General features: G+C 37.7%; 1 protein-coding gene across 1 annotated transcript in view; it reads left to right on the top strand.

Annotated features, from left to right (window-relative positions):
* LOC115223986 (fibrillin-2) overlaps positions 1-22,500 on the top strand; it is a 76,164-nt gene that overhangs the window by 31,271 nt on the left and 22,393 nt on the right. The window contains exons 13-25 of the mRNA XM_029794760.2: positions 1-58; positions 732-857; positions 5,674-5,796; positions 6,908-7,033; positions 9,522-9,647; positions 11,099-11,224; positions 13,115-13,264; positions 13,842-13,904; positions 15,944-16,069; positions 17,539-17,658; positions 18,620-18,742; positions 19,593-19,712; positions 21,516-21,638. The exon at positions 1-58 is cut by the window's left edge and continues 71 nt beyond it. Of these exons, the coding sequence (XP_029650620.2) occupies positions 1-58; positions 732-857; positions 5,674-5,796; positions 6,908-7,033; positions 9,522-9,647; positions 11,099-11,224; positions 13,115-13,264; positions 13,842-13,904; positions 15,944-16,069; positions 17,539-17,658; positions 18,620-18,742; positions 19,593-19,712; positions 21,516-21,638 (1,510 nt within the window). The remainder of the gene's footprint in view (positions 59-731; positions 858-5,673; positions 5,797-6,907; positions 7,034-9,521; positions 9,648-11,098; positions 11,225-13,114; positions 13,265-13,841; positions 13,905-15,943; positions 16,070-17,538; positions 17,659-18,619; positions 18,743-19,592; positions 19,713-21,515; positions 21,639-22,500) is intronic.

Raw genomic sequence — 22,500 nt, 5'->3', positions numbered from 1 at the left:
TATGAGTGCCGCTGTCCTGTAGGGTACAAGCTGGCCCCTAATAAACGACGGTGTCGAGGTAGGTCTTCATCTACTGCTTCTTATCACCATCAGCATCCTCATCATTATCATCATCATCGTTATCAACATCATTATCGTCATCATCATCATTGTCATCGTTATCATCATCATCATCGTTGTCATCGTCATCATCATCATCATCATCATTGTCATCGTTATCATCATCATCATCATTGTCATCATTATCGTCATCATCATCATCATCGTTGTCATCGTTATCATTGTTGTCATCGTTATCATCATCATCATCATTGTCATCGTTATCATCATCATCATCATTGTAATCGTTATCATCATCGTCATCGTTGTCATCGTTATCATCATCATATTCATTGTCATCATCATCATTGTCATCATCATCATCATCATCATCGTTGTCATCGTTATCATCATCGTCATCATTGTCATCGTTATCATCATCATCATCGTTGTCATCGTTATCATCATCATCATCATTGTCATCGTTATCGTCATCATCATCATCATCATCATCATCATCATCATCATCATCATCATCGTTGTCATCGTTATCATCATTATCGTTGTCATCGTTATCAATTTACCATTGTCTTCAGTATTCTTCAGTTCAATGGAAAGTTGTCAATTGATGAAGGATATATTTATTAATTCATGAGATTAAAATTTTTTTTTTTCTGATGTTTTACCTTCAGACATCAATGAATGCCGTGAAAATCCCAGAATTTGTGCAAATGGTCGATGCCAGAACTTGGAAGGGGGTTTCAAATGTAATTGTAACCCAGGTTACCACATAAATTCCAAACGGGATGCTTGTATAGGTAAGCACTAAAAACAAGAATCTCTCTTTATAACTGACTAGCAGTATCGCCCGGCGTTGCTCGGGTTTGTAAGGGAAATAACTATATAAGCATTTTTAGAGAGTTATAGAAAAAAAATAGCAAAAAAAATGCATTAAAAATGGAAAAAAAATTATGGTAAATTTTTTTTTAAATAGTTGACTCATCGTAGACATTTTTAGAGAGTTACTTCCCTTATATAATAGCGAAAAAATGCATTAAAATGGAAAAAAATTATGGTAAATTTTTTTTTAAATCGTAGACTCATCGTAGACGCGCGCTAATACCCAGAAGGGCTCGATATGAATCACGACTCTAAGATACCCGGTTTTGGTTAAACTGCACCGCAAAATGTGGGAGTAGTTAGGAATCTAAATCGTAGGAGACAGACACACAACCTCTCTTTTATATATAAAGATAATTATCTTTCTCTCTTTCTCTCTCCCTCTTTCTCTCATCCATTCTCCCTTTCTCATTGTCTCTTTCTCTCTTTCTCATACACATACCACATGCACGTACGCACGCACGCACGCGCACACGCACACACACCACATGCACGCGCACACACACACGAAGCTTTCTCTGAATCAACAAATGCTCCCTGCCCTGTGTTTAAATCAGGGGAGACTACTCATACTGCTTGCCTTCGTGCAAGAAATAGAAGGGGGTAGGTAACAGATAAACGTTCCTCTATCTATCTATATTATCTATCTGTCTCTCTCTCTCTCAATAATATGTGCGTGTGTGTGTGTGTGTGTGGAGGCGCAATGGCCCAGTGGTTAGGGCAGCGCGGACTCACGATCGGAAGATTGCGGTTTCGATTCTCAGGCCGGGCGTTGTGTGTGTTTATTGAGCGAAAACACTTAAAGTTTCACAAGACTCCGGCAAGGGGTGGTGGCGACCCCTGTTGTACTCTTTCGCTCCAACTTTCTCTCACTCTTTCTTCCTGTTTCTTGAGTAATGCTGCGATGGACTGGCGTCCCATCCAGCTGGGGGGTGGAGGGACACATACGCCACAGAAACCGGGAAACCGGGCCCATGAGCCTAGCTAAGCTTGAAAAAGGCGCATAAATAATTATTATATATATATATTATATATATATATATATATATATATATATTATCTTATTATAAAAGGCAGATTTATCTGCCTCCCTTTGGGGGAGTTATAGAAATCTACAATATAGGATTTCTTCAATTACAATTTACCTAGCATTTTTAAGAGTACAATGCATCGCGTCATGCCAGGTCCAGTTTTTAAAATTTAAACTCCAATTAAGCAAAATTTACAGAAAATTCACATTCTGGTGTGTGTGTCAAATGCTTTTCTTAGTCTGGTTTACACCACACGCAAACGCACACACACAGTGGGCAACGAATAAAATGAAAGTAAATAGCGACAGAGTGATTTGAGGAAGACTAAAGTGAAAGTATTCTGTCTATGACGCTGATAGAATACATGAGTAAAATGTATGGGAAGCTAAGAGCTAAGAGTGAGTGAAAATGTTCTTGGAAGAGAGTAATAGTAATAAAGTAAACATACATCATACATACATACATACATACATACATACATACATACATACATACATACATACATACATAAACACACACACACATACACACACACATACATACACACACACATACATACATACACACATACATAATACATACATATACATACATACATACATATACATACATACATACACACACACATACACACACACACAGTATTGAAGTTGAGAAACAATCAGATACATTTGCAACACATCTGTTGAAAATATTTATGTTCACACACATACATATACATATATACATACAGACAGACAGACAGATAGACACACACATGATCCAGCATGGCCACAACCTCAAGGCTGAAACATATAAAAGAATAACAGAATATAAATGTGTGCAAAGTACAAGAAATATTAATGCAGTATATGGGGATTGGACAATAAGCGTAAGGCAGTGTCAATGGTGGTTCCAGAAATCCCGAGCCATAAACTACAGCCTAGAAGACGAGCCTCATCCTGAAAGATCTGTAGAACTCGACAAGGACATCCTGAAAACCCTGGTGAACAAAATATCATCGTAACTGTTGAGGAACTAGCAGAGAAGCTTGGATTTGGTCATTCAACCATTCATTGACACCTGTGTGCTATCGGAAAAGTCAGCAAATTGGGTCAATGGTTCCTCACGAACTTTCCGAGTCTAATTGCATGCAGAGAGTGAATGTATGCTTTTCTTTGCTGTCATATCTCACCACTATTGCGCTATGTATATCTATATATATAAGACTGTAGTTGTGTGAGTGTCTGTCCCCTTCGATTTAGATTCCTAACTACTCCCACATTTTGCGGTACAGTTTAACCAAATTCGGGTAGCTTATAGTCGTGATTCATATCGAGCCCGTCTGAATATTAGCGCGCGTCTACGATGAGTCTACGATTTTAAAAATAATTTACATCATTTTTTATTCCATTTTAATGCATATTTTTCGTGTGTCGATGGTGGCGGAGTTGGCGTCCACACTCACACCTGCACCTGTGGGGAAGGGAGTGTAAGGAATCAACGTCGTAATGCGTTGTCAAGGAGACCAGTGTTCTTTAGAACAACGACTTCATGGCTTGAAGACACCAAAACAGAAATGGCTAAGAAAGCGTCTACATGAGTCTACGATTTAAAAAAAATTTACCATCGTTTTTTTTCCATTTTTAATGCATTTTTTCGCTATTATATAAGGGAAGTAACTCTCTAAAAATGTCTACGATGAGTCAACGATTTAAAAAAAATTTACCATCATATTTTTCCATTTTTAATGCATTTTTTGCTATTTTTTGGCTATAACTCTCTAAAAATGCTTATATAGTTATTTCCCTTACAAACCCGAGCAAACGCCGGGCGATACTGCTAGTCTTATTATAAAAGGCAGATTTATCTGCCTCCCTTTGGGAGTTATACAAATCTACAATATAGGATTTCTTCAATTACAATTTACCTTGCATTTTTAAGAGTACAATGCATCGCGTCATGCCAGGTCCAGTTTTTAAAATTTAAACTCCAATTAAGCAAAATTTACAGAAACTCACATTCTGGTGTGTGTGTCAAATGCTTTTCTTAGTCTGGTTTACACCACACGCAAACGCACACACACAGTGGGCAACGAATAAAATGAAAGTAAATAGCGACAGAGTGATTGATTTGAGGAAGACTAAACTGAAAGTGTTTAAACCACTACTCAAAAAATAAAAAAACACAGCAAACAGAAACAAATAAATACATAACCATTTAATCCTCACACAACTTCTTCAATTAGAATTTACCTAAGATTTTCAAAGTACTCCATTCGCTCATGCCATAATATATTCTTTCAATTTCACCCCCAATTAAGACAAAATTCGAGAAAACTCAATATTTTAACATATCACTCCGAAGCATTGATGTACATGTGTGCGTGCGTGAGTGTGTGTGTGTCATTCCTCACACACACGCATACACATACATATACAACTACATACAACTACATACACATACAACTACATACAAACACGTGTGTGTTTGTTATTAGTAAAAAAGGCGCAAAAACACAACTCACTTATCATTCCAACACATTTGCAAAGACACACGGAGGACAGAAAAGGTAAATTGGTTTTTATTTTACTCTGTATATATTTTATTATATAATATTATATATAGATATATGTATATATAATTGCAGTATGAAACAGTGTTTATGTATAAACAGACGACACTTATATATAGTTACCAAGCCGCCCGAATTTACTATATCATATTTAAATGAGAATATCAGAGCAAATCTCTTTAGTACATTCGTGAAAACACGTATTATACTTCGTAAACACTTCAACTACAGTTTTGTACAAAAATCGAAGTGTAATTTTAATTCCGTGAATTATGGGAGATTTTTTCCGAAATTTGTTCCTATTGTGTTTTCAAAATTTTTAATTCTGACAAAAAATGGATACGAATTTCATTATATCAAGCAGCGAGTCAGAATTCGAAGGATTTTCTACTGAAGACTTCATAAATCTAACTCTATGACTGAAAAAAAAAAAGCATCTTTATATAAGAGTGAAGTGTGTGTCTGTCTCCTACGATTTAGATTCCTAACTACTCCCACATTTTGCGGTGCAGTTTAACCAAAAGCGGGTATCTTATAGTCGTGATTCATATCGAGCCCTTCTGGGTATTAGCGTGCGTCTACGATGAGTCTACGATTAAAAAAAAATTTACCATCATATTTTTCCATTTTAATGCATTTTTTCGCTTTTATATAAGGGAAGTAACTCTCTAAAAATATCTACGATGTGTCAACGATTTAAAAAATATTTACCTTAATTTTTTCAATTTTTAATGCATTTTTTGGCTATAACTCTCTCTAAAAATGCTTATATAGTTATTTCCTTACAACCCTAGCAACGCCGGGCGATACTGCTAGTATATATATGTAATTTTTTTATATATCTTCTTTTTTCACGGGTCCTGCTCTTTCTTACACCCTTCTCTCTCTCTCTCTCTCACACACTCTTACTCTCTCTCTCTCTCACTTACTTTCTCTCATTCTTACTCTCTCTCTCTCACTCTTACTCTCTCTCTCACTCTCCCTCTCTCTCATTCTCTCTCTCCATCTCTCTCTCCCTCTCTCTCACTCTTACTCTCTCTCTTACTCTCTCTCTCTTTTTCCCGCTCTCTCTCTCTCTCTCTCTCTCTCTCTCTCTCTCTCTCTCACACACTCTCATTTAATGTTCGTATTTGTTTCATTACTCTCCAGATATCAACGAATGTTCTTCCCGTCCAGGAATATGTCGCAATGGCACATGTATCAATGAAATTGGTGGCCATACTTGTAAATGTAACCGTGGTTTTACATTAACCGATAATTTCGACTGTTATGGTATGTATTGGTCTTATTTTTTTTTTTTTTCCTGTCATCGCTATTGTTGTTGTTGTTGGATAGAAACATGCCATCAAAGTTTTCTATCTACCCCGCATCAGAATTCACTCTTTACATCACGCTCTCTATCTCCTCACTCTCAATCTCTCAGTCTCTCTCCCTCTTTCACTCTCTACTCTTCTTTCTCTCTCTACTCTTCTTTCTCTCTCTACTCTTCTTTCTCTCTCTCCCTCTTTCTCTCCTACTCCCCTTTCTCACTCTATTCTTTTTTCCCTCTTTCTCTCTCTCCCTCTCTTCTTCTCTCTACTTCTCTTTCTCTCTACACCTCTTTCTCACTCTCCCTCTTTCTCTCTCTCCCTATTCTCTCTCTCTCTTTCTCTCTCTACTCCTCTTTCTCTCTCTACTCCTCTTTCTCACTCTCCCTATTTCTCTCTCTCCCTATTTCTCTCTCTCTTTCTCACTCTACTCCTCTTTCTCTCTCCCTCTTTCTCTCTCCCTCTTTCTCTCTCTCCCTCTTCACTTCCTTTTCACATTCTATCTGTCTATTAACCTGTTTAACAATCTCATTCTTTTCTTCATTCTCTTTCTCTCCCACTTTCTTTCTCTCTCTCTCTCTTTTCCTCTCTTTCTTTCTCATTCCCCCACTCCCTCTCTTTCACTCACACTCTCACTCTCTTCACTTCTCTTTTACATTCTGTCTATACTACCTATCTAGCTATCTAGATACCTATCTATCTATCTGTCTATCTATTTATCTATCCAATAATTTCTCCCTTTCTCTCTCTCTCTTCTCTCTCTCTCTCTTCTCTCTCTCTCTCTGTCCCTCTGTCCCTCTCTGTCCCTCTCTCTCTATCCCTCTCTCACCCTTCCTCTCTTTCTCCCTCCCTTCTCTTTCTTCCTCCCCTCTCTCTCTCTCTCTCTCTCTCTCTTCCTCCTGTCTCTCTCACATGAACACTGAGACATCACACACACCCCTAAAATGGCATCACCCTGTCACATCTCTCTTTACTATCACACAACCCCATTCAGAGTACCTTCAACCCAACCAGGTACCCGTATCCTTTTCCTTACGTTCTTCTCTAACTCTAATCTCCTTGTATCTTCCCATCAGATATGGATGAATGCCGACAGTTAATAGGAATCTGCCAAAATGGAAGATGCTTAAACACATTCGGCAGTTTTACCTGTAATTGCCAGACCGGCTACAGACTGTCCCAGGACTTCCGCAACTGTCTTGGTAAGTATACACCTGCCATCTTACGTAAAATAGTAACCACGATACTCTTTTACCCTTTTACTTGTTTCAGTCATTTGACTGCGGCCATGCTGGAGCACCGCCTTTAATCGAGCAACTCGACCCCGGGACTTATTCTTTTGTAAGCCCAGTACTTATTCTATCGGTCTCTTTTGCCGAACCGCTAAGTTACGGGGACGTAAACACACCAGCATCGGTTGTCAAGCAATGCTAGAGGGACAAACACAGACACACAAACACACACACGCATATATATATATATATATATAATATATATATATATATACGACGGGCTTCTTTCAGTTTCCGTCTACCAAATCCACTCACAAGGCTTTGGTCGGCCCGGGCTATAGTAGAAGACACTTGCTCAAGGTGCCACGCAGTGGGACTGAACCCGGAACCATGTGGTTGGTAAGCAAGCATCTTACCACACAGCCACTCCTGCGCCTATACGTGTATACTCCATCAGTTCTGACGATAAGTATATCAATGGCTTAATCAACTGAGATACTTACTCATTGTAAGGGTAAGTGGCTGAGTATTCCATAGACCTCACGTATTGGTAAAATGATTCTCAGGCATGTTCAACATCACACAGTGCAGGGCAATGCTGGCCTTTTGTATTATGGCTGCAGTCCATTCATTGGGCTTCTACAAAGTTTCCATCTGGCCACTTATACTAACAAAGGCCTAGATTGGCCTCAGGTTATGGTAAAAGATGTCTAAGATGTCACACCAAGGAATTGAACCTGAGACATCAAGATTGCAAAGCAAACTTCTTGACTACTCAACCACTCTTGTGTCCATTTACTTTCTTCTGTGTGTGTGTGTGTGTGTATATATATATACATATATATAACAAAGTGAAGTTGTGAGGTACCGCACAAGTGGAAATATATATAAAAGTAGGTTTGAAAATGCATTTTCAAAGATGTTTATACGCTTGACCAGTTTCACTTTTTTAGAAAAAGATTGTCAACAAAGAATGTATGTATGTATTTTAATACTTTTGTGACAACCACTACTTAACACAACAAAGCTCATACAAAGCTTTACGTTTTACTTTTGACAATCTTTTTCTAAAAAAGTGAATCTGGTCAAGTGAATAAACATCTTTAAAATTGCATTTTCAAACCTATATATATATATATATATATAATAATAAATATTAGGGAATAAATCCAAATTTACAGGGAAAAAATCAGATTTAGGATTAAATCCAATTTTATAGTAAAATATTATATAATATTAATTAGAGACAAAACCACTATTTTGCAAAACAAACAAGGAAAGACTTAATCAATACATAAAATTTTAATAAAAAGTAAAAAATAAAAAGTAAAAAATAAAAAATAAAAAGTATTTTTTACTTTTTATTTTTTATTTTTTACTTTTTATTTTTTACTTTTTATTTTTTACTTTTTATTAAAATTTTATGTATTGATTAAGTCTTTCCTTGTTTGTTTTGCAAAATAGTGGTTTTGTCTCTAATTAATATTATATATATATATATATATATATATTTCTGTGTGGTGAGGTAGAAGTTGAGAAACCAACTAAGGGATAGTACCTATCCAATACACTGCTGGTAGTGTACCCAAATATTCATACCCAAGTGCTAGTTATTGCGTGGCAATCTTGCAATTGAGTGTTATGTATGGGCAGGGGTAAAGAGTGGTTTACCCTTGATTTATACGGCAAATAAGAAAGTGCAGAGGATACAAAATCGACAGACATCAGCCGGTAAACATCCAGTATCTCTATTTATTCCAACATATTAGATGAATACATACACATGTATTAGTGGTACAGATTACCAAATAGAAAAAGTTGGTAATTGCAAAAACAAGGGTGTGGAACCATATAATCATACAGGAACAGGTGGTTAATTGAGTAAATGAGCAAATGAGCAAATAGGTAAAATAGTAAATGAATGGATTGTCGGTAAAACCAAATGGGTGTGTAGGCGCTTGTTCCTTACGGCCGTTTCTGCCAAGAGGCAACAAAATCTTATTCTTGTTAATTAAAAAATTGACAAACATCCCTTACAGCTGTTTCAATTCATTTGAAAGGCAAATCTCTTCAGAGGTAAATAAAGGTATACAAAGAAACGGTTTTCAGCTATTTACTTAATATGAGGAAATTGAACACCTACTTTATCTACCTCTGAAGAGGTTTGACATGGGGCTGGCTAATAGGGAACTGTTCAGACCCCAATTGCTTGTTGTGGCATGGTTTCTATGACTGGATGCCCTTCCTAATGCTAACAACGTAGCAGAGTATGCTGGGTGCATTTTACGTGCCACCAGCACAGGTACGTTAACACAGCACTGGCACAGGTGCCTTTTAAGTGGCACTGGCACATGAAACGACAAGTTTGTATGTGGGGGAAACAGTGATTTTAATTAGCTTTTACTTTGTGATTTTACTTGCCTCTAAAATAATGATTGTCTTTCTCTTATGCATCCAGATATCGATGAGTGCGCAGAAACTCCATACGTCTGTCATCATGGAAGATGTAACAACATCGAAGGATCTTTTGAATGTTCCTGCTTTAATGGTTATAAGCTCTCTGATACTGGCGATGAATGTATTGGTAAGTTTAATCTTATCCTTAACATGTTCAATATTTATTTCTTTATTGCCCACAAGGGGCTAAACATAGAGGGGACAAACAAGGACAGACAAAGGGATTAAGTCGATTACAGCAACCCCAGTGCGTAACTGGTACTTATTTAATTGACCCCGAAAGGATGAAAGGCAAAGTTGACCTTGGCAGAATTTGAACTCAGAACGTAATGGCAGATGAAATACAGCTAAGCATTTCGCCCAGCGTGCTAACATTTCTTAATTCTTTATTGCCCACAAGGGGCTAAACATAGAGAGGACAAACAAGGACAGACAAACGGATTAAGTCGATTACAGCAACCCCAGTGCGTAACTGGTACTTATTTAATTGACCCCAGAAGGATGAAAGGCAAAGTTGACCTTGGTAGAATTTGAACTCAGAACGTAATGACAGATGAAATACAGCTAAGCATTTCACCCAGCGTGCTAACATTTCTTAATTCTTTATTGCCCACAAGGGGCTAAACATAGAGGGGACAAACAAGGACAGACAATGGGATTAAGTCGATTACAGTAACCCCAGTGCGTAACTGGTACTTATTTAATTGACCCCAGAAGGATGAAAGGCAAAGTCGACCTCGGCGGAATTTGAACTCAGAACGTAACGGCAGATGAAATACCGCTAAGCATTTCGCCTGGTGTGCTAATGATTCTGCCAGCTTGCCGCCTTTTACATATTCTGTATTAACCCTGCACTCATCAACATAATTTTTTGGCCCATGTGCCATCTGTTTGTGGCAGTTCTTGCCATTGTCTAGAGCAGTGCACTTGTCTGTGACATAGCTAGAGTGTGTGCCACCTGAGGCACACTTTAAGTTTGCTCCCCAATACACACACACACACACACACACACACACACACACACACACACATACACACACACAGACCTCCCCAAGCCTATATAAAACCTGTGCCAATGCTGGAGCATCACATCAAACAAATCAACCCCAGTACTTTAGTTCTAAGTCTCGTTCTTACTCTGTCAGTCTTTTTTTACCAAAATGCTACATTACAGGGACACAAACAAACCAACAGCGGTGGAAAACAAACACAGGCACAAAAACACACATACGGTTATACGTTTGTGTTTGCATGTGTGTGTGTGCATGTATATATATATATGCGTGTGTGTGTGTGTGTGTGTGTGTGTGTGTGTGTGTGTGTGTGTGTGTGTGTGTGTGTGTGAAGGCACACGGGTAAGGTGTTGCACTCACATTTGCGAGATCGTATGTTTGATTCCCAGACCGGATGTTGCATTGTGTTCTTGAGCAAGGCTCTTCATTTCTGAAGTCATTGCTGACTTTTTTCTTAACAAGATAATAGCTTCTTCCACAATTAAATACATCTGTTGTACATCTGTTGCACATCTGTTACACCCACAATATTGCTATTTATTTTTCATCTTGAATCTATTTGCAGACATTGATGAGTGCTTTACAGAATCTAACATCTGTTATAATGGAAACTGCATCAATACAGATGGATCGTACATTTGTAATTGTCCTTCTGGTTATGTTCTTTCAAGTGACAAGAGGAAATGTATAGGTAAGACAGTGTTGTTTCCAGTTTATATTTTTAATTTTTAATATCTAATTTGTATGTCTTGCAAACAACTTGCACATGCAAGTGCTACCAGTCAAAAGCTCCGTATACCGGAAGCCAGCAAGTGTATGGGGTCATCAGGAGAGAATGCGCACCGTTTCGGGGCCTACCTCTCGACGGCATCAATGCGCATCGGCCCCCCTCACTGATGCGAAGCCCCGCTTGCTAGATCAGCTGGTTATCAAGTTAAGCTCAATATCCTTCTAGCCATCACTCATCGTCTCTTTTTAACCAAATCCAGTGGCTAGCTTTCTCCATTTCGGGGCCTACCTCTCGACGGCATCAATGCGCATCGGCCCCCCCTCACTGATGCGAAGCCCCGCTTGCTAGATCAGCTGGTTATCAAGTTAAGCTCAATATCCTTCTAGCCATCGCTCATCGTCTCTTTTTAACCAAATCCAGTGGCTAGCTTTCTCCATTTCGGGGCCTACCTCTCGACGGCATCAATGCGCATCAGCCCCCCCTCACTGATGCGAAGCCCCGCTTGCTAGATCAGCTGGTTATCAAGTTAAGCTCAATATCCTTCTAGCCATCACTCATCGTCTCTTTTTAACCAAATCCAGTGGCTAGCCTTCTCCACTGTAGATTGGATATCAGTCATGGTGGTATTGACTTTACGATGAGTTAGGCCTAACGATAACAACAGTCATCTCACACTGTGTCCAACGAACCCTCTACATCCGACTTTCTTTTGTTGGGCTTAGTCTGAAGGAAAGGGGTAAAGTCATTGACATATACAGACTCTCCGAGGTAGGTGAGCATGGTGATGCAGTTTATATTCAGCTTCTACATCAATGAGTCTGTTGTCCCTTGGTTTCAAATGAAGATATGCAAGGAGGTGCTGAACACACTTCCTGGTTTTTGGGTAAAAGAAAATACAGGAGGATCAGTCAATTATGATTTTATTCAACACTAGCAGTATCGCCCGGCGTTGCTCGGGTTTGTAAGGGAAATAACTACATAAGCATTTTTAGAGAGTTACTTCCCTTATAGATGCCAATTCGGGCTTTCTTAGCCATTTCTGTTTTGGTGTCTTCAAGCCATGAAGTCGTTGTTCTAAAAGAACGCTGGTCTCCTTGACAACGCTTTACGACGTTGATTTCCTTACACTCCCTTCCCCACAGCTTCACGAGGGAGGGAAGAAGGGGGAGAAGCAAACAGGTGCAGGTGTTTGAGCGTGGACGCCAACTCCGCCGCCATCGACACACGAAAAATTATGCATTAAAATGGAATAAAAAATGATGTTAAATTATTTTTAAAATCGTAGACTCATCGTAGACGCGCGCTAATACTCAGACGGGCTCGATATGAATTACGACTATAAGATACCTGAATTTGGTTAAACTGCACCGCAAAATGTGGGAGTAGTTAGGAATCTAAATCGAAGGGGACAGACACTCACACAACTACAGTTTTATATATAGAGATATTCCCCTCTCAGATTCACACACTTATTGCAGTAGTCCTTCAAAAGATCTCAGAAAGTTGAGCCCTCAACCTCACCTATCATAATACCCTTAAATATATATTTAGCATGTATACATGGCAACATTATTTTGATATATATTTTCAAAATGTGACCGCGTGTGTACCATTGTCAATTTTTTTCCTCTGTCTTCCCTTCTCTGGATCTTTCCTTTTCCTGTTTCTGACGAAGAGCTCTGCTCGAAACGTAAAACACTCCTTCTTCCCTTCCTTCCTGAGCGTCCAATAATACTATATTTGTTCCACGTCTTTACGTTGTTGTGTTTTCATGTTTGGATTAACTTTATATATTTATATATATATGTTTTTTTTTATCTCACGTGTATATATTGTTTTCCGTTCTTACAGACATGAGAGTTGGCGTCTGCTACCGTACATTTGCTAATGGCCAATGTTTGAATCCAACCCCCATGAATATGACCAGAAAAGAATGCTGTTGTAGTAAGAGTGCTGCTTGGGGCGGTACCATTTGTAGTGTCTGTCCTACTCAGAACACAAGTAAGCAATCAAGCACCAACCAATTATTAACCTTCATTATTGTCAACATCATCATCAACATCATCCTCTTAATCACAATCATCATCGATATACACATGAGCATCATCTTTATCATCACCACCGTTGTCATCTTTATTATCACGATCATCAACACCAACATAACCATCATTATCATCATCATCATCTCCATCACATACTGCTACCACCATCACGGTCATTGTCATCACCATCGTCATCATCATTATCATCATCATCGTCATGATAATCATTATCATCTTCATCAACATTATTAATATATAAGCAGCTAAATAAACAAATAATCAATTATTTATCTATTTGTAAAGCAACTATGTGTGCTGCTTGTATCTTATTTTAAAGGTATTCTCTGTTAACTTAATGTAAATACACAAATAATCAATTATTTATCTATTTGTAAATTACATTTATTTCTGAATCTAAGCAACTATGTGTGATGTTTGTATCTTATTTTAAAGGTACTCTCTGTTAACTTAATGTATATCTGCTTTGTTTTCATGTCTTTAATTGTTGTGGATATTGTTTTTTTTTCTGTTTCTAGAAGCCTTCAAACTCTTGTGTCCTTATATTGGTCACATTGAAGATCCAAATGGCAACAGAAAAGGTAAGAAAATATAAGCATCTTCTTTATCCATTTTCCACCTCCCCTTCTTCATTTCCTTCTCCTTCATTCTCTCATTCTCTCTTCTCCTCCACCTCCTCCTCCCCTCTCCCTCTCCCACTCCTTCCTCGTCTTATTCCTTAGACACATTCATATTCTTTTTTTTGTCCTCTCCATCCCCATCTTTCTTACCCTTATATCTACCTCTTCTTACTCCTCAGACTCCCCCTCTCCTCCTTCTCCTCTTACTCATCAACTTCATTGTCTTATCTCCTCCTTCTTATTCCTTCCTTTTTCTTCTCCTTCTCTTCCCCTCTTTTTTCTCCTCTCCTCCTTTCCTTTCCTTTCCTCCTTCTCTTCTTTTTTCTTTTCCTCCACTTCCTCCTTCTTCTCCACCCCCCGCACTTCAGTATCAGAAATGATTAATGTTAGTGTTTTTTATTATAGTGTACTTTGGTGGTGTTCTCAAAGACACAGGCACTTACACACAAAATCACATACACATATGCATGCGCTCTCATACAGATGCATACGCAAACATACTCATATTCACACACACACACACACAGACACTCACATACACACACACATGTACTCACACATGCCCAAACTCAGACAAACAGACACAGGCTCCAAAACCGAGACACACACACACACACATACAAAGATCACAAATACACTACACACAGACACACAGACACACACATGCACATACACATGCACACACACTCACACACTGTATCAATAAACAATAATAACAATACAAAACACACACAAACAAAACCACAAACAGACAAATGTACAAATACATACTTAAATAACACACACACACACACATACACACACACACACATACACACACACACCTGCATACACTGGACCAGCAACCAACCATTATTCTTAGTATTATTAACCCTTTTGTAACTGTATTTATTTTGAGATGCTCTCTGTCTCTTTCAATTATTTTAAATACTAGCAGTATTGCCCGTCGTTGCTCGGATTTGTTTCGACCCTTTAGAATTGGAATTATTCTAAAGTAAAAATTTTGCATTATGTAGCTTGCTATTTTCTCTAAGTGAACATTTTTCTGGTTGAAATACACCAAAAAATGGCGACACAGCAGTCAAAAAATCGTAAAAAATAGGGATTTTCATAGAAAAAAAGCACCTATTTTATGTAAATAATTTTTGGTGTTAACATGGTCCGATTTGAATTTTTTCTTCTACAGAAGAAAGAAAAAGCCTTCTTCTATCATACTCTCAATTTTGGTCAACTTGCGCCGCAGGGTCTCGGAGGAGATAGTGTTAGTTGAAGGCTACCAAACCTGCCATACACAGACAACTTCAGTTTTATATATAGAGAGAGATAACAAAGCATTTAGTAAAATAACTTAGTTATCATTAAGCTAGTATTAGGAACAAATTGTGACTAAGGTTTGGTTGAATATTTTAATTCAAAACTTATGAAAACAAGATATTTGTACTACAGAGCCGAGCCGGTTTCGGCCGGGTTGGTAATGAAAGGGTTAAGTGTCAATTAATGTATTTGATGTAGTATCAAGGAAAACATTAAAAATGTTAGCTTGTGCCTTAACTGTAATTATTTCATGCAGAAAGCATCCCAGAGTAATTTTCTTTTGTCATTATTTATTTCTTTATTAATTACTAGCAGTATCGCCCGGCGTTGCTCGGGTTTGTAAGGGAAATAACTATATAACCATTTTTAGAGAGTTACTTCCCTTATATAATAGCAAAAAAAATGCATTAAAAATGGGAAAAAATGATGGTAATTTTTTTTTAAATCGTAGACTCATCGTAGACGCACGCCAATACCCAGAAGGGCTCGATATGAATCACGACTATAAGATACCCACTTTTGGTTATACTGCACCGCAAAATGTGGGAGTAGTTAGGAATCTAAATCGTAGGAGACAGACACACAACTTCACTTTTATATATAAAGATTACATATTAAATAATTAATTAAAAAATGCACCATTAATCATCCTAACACTTCCATCTTTGCCGCCTCTTCTTTTACAGATATCAATGAGTGTATGATGTACCCAGACTACTGCAAGAATGGTCGTTGTATCAATACTGATGGTTCATACCGCTGTGAGTGTAATACCGGTTTCCAGGTGGATGACACAAAAACCAGGTGCATTGGTAAGTAACTGGATTCTTGAAAATCACACCAATTTTTCAATAATTTAGGAGAGCGTTTTTCAGCTGGGATTCCACAAACGGTTCCTAGGGATTCCGTGAGAAAGAGTGAGATAAGATAATGCTAATTCCATGATCGTAATATTACTATACATGCACAGCATATTATTGGTTATTGTAATATTGACATCATCCTATCTAACTGTTATGGTATGAAAAAAATATAACAACTATATATATATATATATATATATATATATATATATATATATATATATATATATATATATATATATATATATATATATATGTGTGTGTATATATATATAGGCACAGGAGTGGCTGTGTGGTAAGTAGCTTGCATACCAACCACATGGTTCCGGGTTCAGTCCCACTGCATGGCACCTTGGGCAAGTGTCTTCTACTATAGCCTCGGGCTGACCAAAGCCTTGAGAGTGGATTTCGAAGACGGAAACTGGAAGAAGCCCATCGTATACGTATATATATATTATATATATATATATATATATATACACACATACATATACACACACACATACATACACACATACATACATACACTTGCCCAAGGTGCCACGCATTGAGAATGAACCTGGAACCATGTAGTTGGTATGCAAGCTACTTACCACACAGCCACTCCTGTGCCTATATATATATATATATATGTGTGTGTGTGTGTGTGTGTGTGTGTGGTAAGTAGCTTGCATGCCAACTACATGGTTCCAGGTTCATTCTCAATGCGTGGCACCTTGGGCAAGTGTATGTATGTATGTGTGTGTGTATATGTTTGCGTGTCGGTGTTTATCCCCACAACATCATTTGACAATCGATGCTGGTGTGTTTACGTCTCTATAACTTTGCAGTTTGGCAAAAGAGACCGATAGAGTAAGTACTAGGTTTACAAAGAATAAGCTCTGGGGTCAATTTGCTCAACTAAAGGTGGTGCTCACGACTAGAGAGAAAGAGAGAGAGACAGACAGACAGACTGATAGACAAACAGATAGATGGATAGACAGAGCGAGAGAGAGAGAGATAAACACATAGAGATAGACAGACAGATAGATAGATAGATAGACAGACGAATTGACAAACTGATAAACAGATAGACAAACTAATAGATTGACAGATGGATGGATATATGGATCGATGGGTGTATCAGAGAGAGATTGTCAATGTATCAATACATCGAACAGGAATTCATTTCGGTATTTACTCCAACAGAGATACACAATTTTATACCAAAGTGGATTTATTCCATTTACCAAACAGAAATCGATAAAACACGTGTGACAAAATTCAGACTGGGACACTATAATTTCAACCAAAACCTATCAAGGTTGTGCTGTAGCTAGGCCATAGTCCAATGGCTGAGTAAAAGAAGAGAGGTCAAAGAACATTTCCACGATTCTAGCTTATTGTTTTCTTGCTTTATTTTCTTGTTTCTTTTGCAGATACAGACGAATGTCGGACTGGAAATATTTGTGGCCGTGGAACCTGCACTAATTTGATTGGTCAGTTTGAATGTTCCTGTGAGGATGGTTATGCTCCTGGACCTGAGGGCACTTGTGAAGGTAAAGTACATTTTTATTACCTTTATGTCATTACTATTATTGTTTCATACATACACGCACACACATACACACATCTCAAAGAAGAAGAACACTCTAAGATGTAGAGCAGTCTATATTAAAAATGGGGAATGCTGGTTCATGGGATTAACTTAGGTTTTTCCATCCATAAAGCTAAACCCTTTATGGGCAGGAAACCTAAGGTAATCCCATAAACTGGCCTTCCCCATTTCTAATATATATATATATATACATACATACATATATACATACATACATACATACATACATACATACATACATACATACATACTACATACATACATATATATATATATTTTAACATAAGATATTTATTATAAACACTAAGTCCTACGTATTAAGTTTAAAGATTTAGTCAACAGAATATATTCAATAAGATATTTCATGTTTTTATTTTATTTTAAGATATATTGTTGAATTTTGTTCGATATTTTATTGTAAAATTACGTATTTTTATATATATTTATATTTTCATATAAGATAATATACGTACATTTATTTAATTATTTTATTGTTTTCATCTTGGACCTGATGAGTGACTATATTTAAATTGAATTGATTTTGTTATCAATTTGAAAATATAGCCACGAAACACGTGTAGTCTATTTACTAATTATATACTATCTATTTATTATTTAGTACTTTATTTAGTTCTAGATAAATGTTTTATCGTATCGTTAATTTTTTCTCTATATTGTATGATTTAAGTATATCATTGTTGAATTGCTACATGGTGGTTCTTCTCTAATTTATATACATGTATTATATATATATATATATATATATATATATATATATACATACGTAGTAACTACAACTTATTCCTTTACTGCATTAAGGTTTATTTTTATATTTACTGTTTCACACTTTTTGACTATTCCCCCTTCAACACTCATTCCACCCCGTTCACCTTCTTTTACAGATTTGAATGAATGTCAAACAGAACTGAACAAATGTGCATTCCGATGTGTCAACACCCCTGGATCGTTCCGATGCATTTGTCCAATTGGATATCGTTTGGCAGATGATAACAGACACTGTGTTGGTAAGTTCAATATTTCCTTTCAGAAGACAACAAGCTGGCAGAATCATTAGCTTGCTGAGCAAAATGCTTAGCTGTGTTTCATTCATCTTTTCAATATAAGAAAATAAGTAAAATGAGCTAATCACATGCATTTGATACAGGTCGCCTGTATTAACCCCTTACCCGGCAGAAACGAATATATGCGTTTTGACCGAAATGGTTTTTTTCTATCTCTGGCGAGTTAACTCGTCAAAAGATAGAGTGAAAACTTTACTAAATAAACTCGTCAAAAGATAGACTCGCCAAAATCGACAGCAAACGAGTTCCTTTGTCTATTATAAACTCTTTTTTGACATATACGAGTATATTCGCTCACTTTGTACGTCTGGCAGTGACGATTTCTGCCACCTTTCGCTTGAGTACGGCATTGAAGACCGAGTATGTTTTAGTCACCTGGAGACAGTCGAAGGGTTGGAAGGCACATTTTATGAATAGAAGTATTCACTTTGTTTTTACGTTGTTTTTAAACCTTAATATTATAACCCCACCATGTCGATAACCAAATAAAATAACATGATTTTTTGTAAAAGTAATATGATTTATGAAAAAAACGGGTTAACTCGTTTCTGTCCAAAGCGGTAATTTAAAATCAATATTATTGAATTAAAATTCATAATAAATAAGGTTTGAAATATACCTCGAAATCACCATTCAAAACATAGTAAAATAAAACAATTAAAAAATTATGTCTGAAAAAATACATTTATTTTCAAAATAATTGTTGGGTAAGGGGTTAAGTGTGACCTAGGGTTAAAAATAAATCACTTGATTTCTGTGTATTGAAAATGAAATCTTCTTCAATATCTTCCAGATGTCGACGAATGCCTGATTGATGCCAATAAATGTCCATACAACTGCAAGAATTTGGTTGGTTCCTTCCTCTGTGTCTGTCCTGAGGGATACCGTGCCATTGGTCAAGACGACTGCATAGGTAACAGTCCTTTTTTTTATATATCTGTACATTGTGGAGGCGCAATGGCCCAGTGGTTAGGGCAGCGGACTCGCGGTCGTAGGATCGCGGTTTCGATTCCCAGACCGGGCGTTGTGAGTGTTTATTGAGCGAAAACACCTAAAAGTTCCACGATGCTCCGGCAGGGGATGGTGGTGATCCCTGCTGTACTCTTTCACCACAACTTTCTCTCACTCTTACTTCCTGTTCCTGTTGTACCTGTATTTCAAAGGGCCGGCCTTGTCACTCTCTTGTGTCACGCTGAATATCCCCGAGAACTACGTTAAGGGTACACGTGTCTGTGGAGTGCTCAGCCACTTACACGTTAATTTCACGAGCAGGCTGTTCCGTTGATCGGATCAACCGGAACCCTCGTCGTCGTAACCGACGGAGTGCTTCCATCCATATCTGTACATTATTATTGTTGTATTGCTTCATTATCCTCATCCTCCTCCTTATCCTTTCTCCATGCTTGCATGAGTCAGAACAAGTTTATTGAAGCAGATTTTCAACAGCCAGATGCACAGAGAAGATGCTGACAAAGTGGTTTTTGGGGGGTTCTTTTCCTTTTTGCTTTATCTTGTTCTATAGGTGCTGATATAAATACCTGTAATATACTGTGGTCGAATCAATAAACAAAACCTTTTGCCTTCCTTACATATACCACACACACACATGCATGGACTGGAGCAACATGAAATAAAGTGTCTTGCTTAAAGATTCGATGTGCTGCCAGTAATTGAACTCATGACCTTGCAGCTGTAAGACGAATACCTTAGCCACTAAGCCACATATGGGGCTACATTCGAGGCCACTTGCCCAAGGTGCTATGCGGTGGGACTGGACATGGAACCATGTAACTGGGAGACAACAACAACAACAAAAGCAACAACAATGACAGCAACAACAAAAGCAGCAACATCAGCAACAACAATAACCAAAAGCAATAACAACAGCGATAACAACAACAACTGCAAAAGCAACAACAATAGCAATAATAACAGGACCCGGCAAAGCAGGGGCTGGACCTACATCCGCAGGTATACCATTAGGTCTGGTTCCCTGGGGAAGAGGAACCCTGGTGCAGTTAATTGTAAATTCCATAGTCTTTTTCAAATGACTAATAATGTGTGCGTGCACCACTACTACACCACAGAGGGCGCACACTCTCCTACCCTGATGTAATCTCCAGGGATACAGGCATCCAGCAACAGGACCTCTGTAATGGCATGATGGACCGTGAAGTCTGGCGTAGCATGGTAAATTCCATTGTCTCGACCATGGTAGAACAACGATGATGATGATGAAGGTCATTTCATCCACAGAAAAGGTGATGGCCACGTTTTTTGAATGCAAAAGGCATTGTGTTTATTGATTATGTTTAAAAGAGCCGCACCATCAATGGAGAGTACTACGGCAACTTGCTGAGACAGTTACGAAAGGCTGTCAAGACTGAAGGCCCCAAGGAAACTGACAAAAGAGGTCTTGTTTCATCAGGACAACACTCTAGCACACAAGTCCTTGCTTTCATTGACTGCTGTGTATGATTGTTGCTTTGAGTTGGTTGATCAGCCACCCATTGTCCTGATTTGGCCCCATCTAACAATCATCTGTTCCTCAACATGAAAAAACCACGGTCGAACAATGATGACGATGATGATGCAATAATTACAGCATGAACAACAACGACAACAACTAAAAGAACAAATACAACCACAACAACTTTGTCTAGACATGTATAAATTTATTTCAAAATAACGTTCTGTGTGGGTTTTTTTCTTTCAGATATCAACGAATGCCGTGAAGGCAATCCATGTGAAAACGGACGTTGCAGGAATATAAATGGGGGGTACATCTGCTCCTGCTATCCTGGTTATGAGCCAAGTCCTGATAAAAAGAAATGTCTTGGTAAGTTACCTTACAAAAGAAACTCTCAATTCATTAATTAATTAATCCATTAATTCGTGGTTTCGATTCCCAGACCGGGCGTTGTGAGTGTTTATTGAGCGAAAACACCTAAAAGCTCCACGATGCTCCGGCAGGGGATGGTGGTGATCCCTGCTGTACTCTTTCACCACAACTTTCTCTCACCCTCGTCGTCGTAACCGACGGAGTGCTTCCATTCCATCAGATTACAAATCAATAATGCTGTAAAGACAACATGATATGATAACTGTTCAATAGCTCTGTGAAGACAAGATTTATTAGGGATCTTGTTAATGTTGATTCGAAGTAATATGTTACAGGTGACTATTGCTCTGTAAAGACAATGCTTAATCCTGGCTGGGTACAACTTCTCACATCTGCTATCTACCCTAAAATGTCATTCTGTATATATATATATATATATATATATATATATATCTGTATATGTGTGTGTGTGTGTGTATCTGTATATATATATATATATATGTGTGTGTGTGTGTGTGTGTGTGTATTGGTAAAAACGGTAAGATAACAAAAGAAAGAAAGGGACCTCAATATTATGTAAATAGAGGAAATTTATCTACAAAATAATATGTTACAATTACTCAATAGTCAAGATAAAACTCTGAGTTTCAGATGCCGAAGTGGAAATCCACAACACCATCTCTTCGGTTATCTGGCCATCTGAAAAAACGCTATGAAAAAATACCGTTATATAAAGGGAAATTACTGTGTTATAATTCTGCTACATATATAAAATAAGATTAAAATTTCATAGTAAACACGTAAAACTCGTCATACGCTCACATGTGCGCTCGCGGACCCACGTGCGTACTTATACGTC

Source organism: Octopus sinensis, linkage group LG24 (assembly GCF_006345805.1).
Source record: "Octopus sinensis linkage group LG24, ASM634580v1, whole genome shotgun sequence".
Lineage (NCBI taxonomy): Eukaryota > Metazoa > Mollusca > Cephalopoda > Octopoda > Octopodidae > Octopus > Octopus sinensis.
This window is presented reverse-complemented; position numbering and strand designations above follow the sequence as displayed.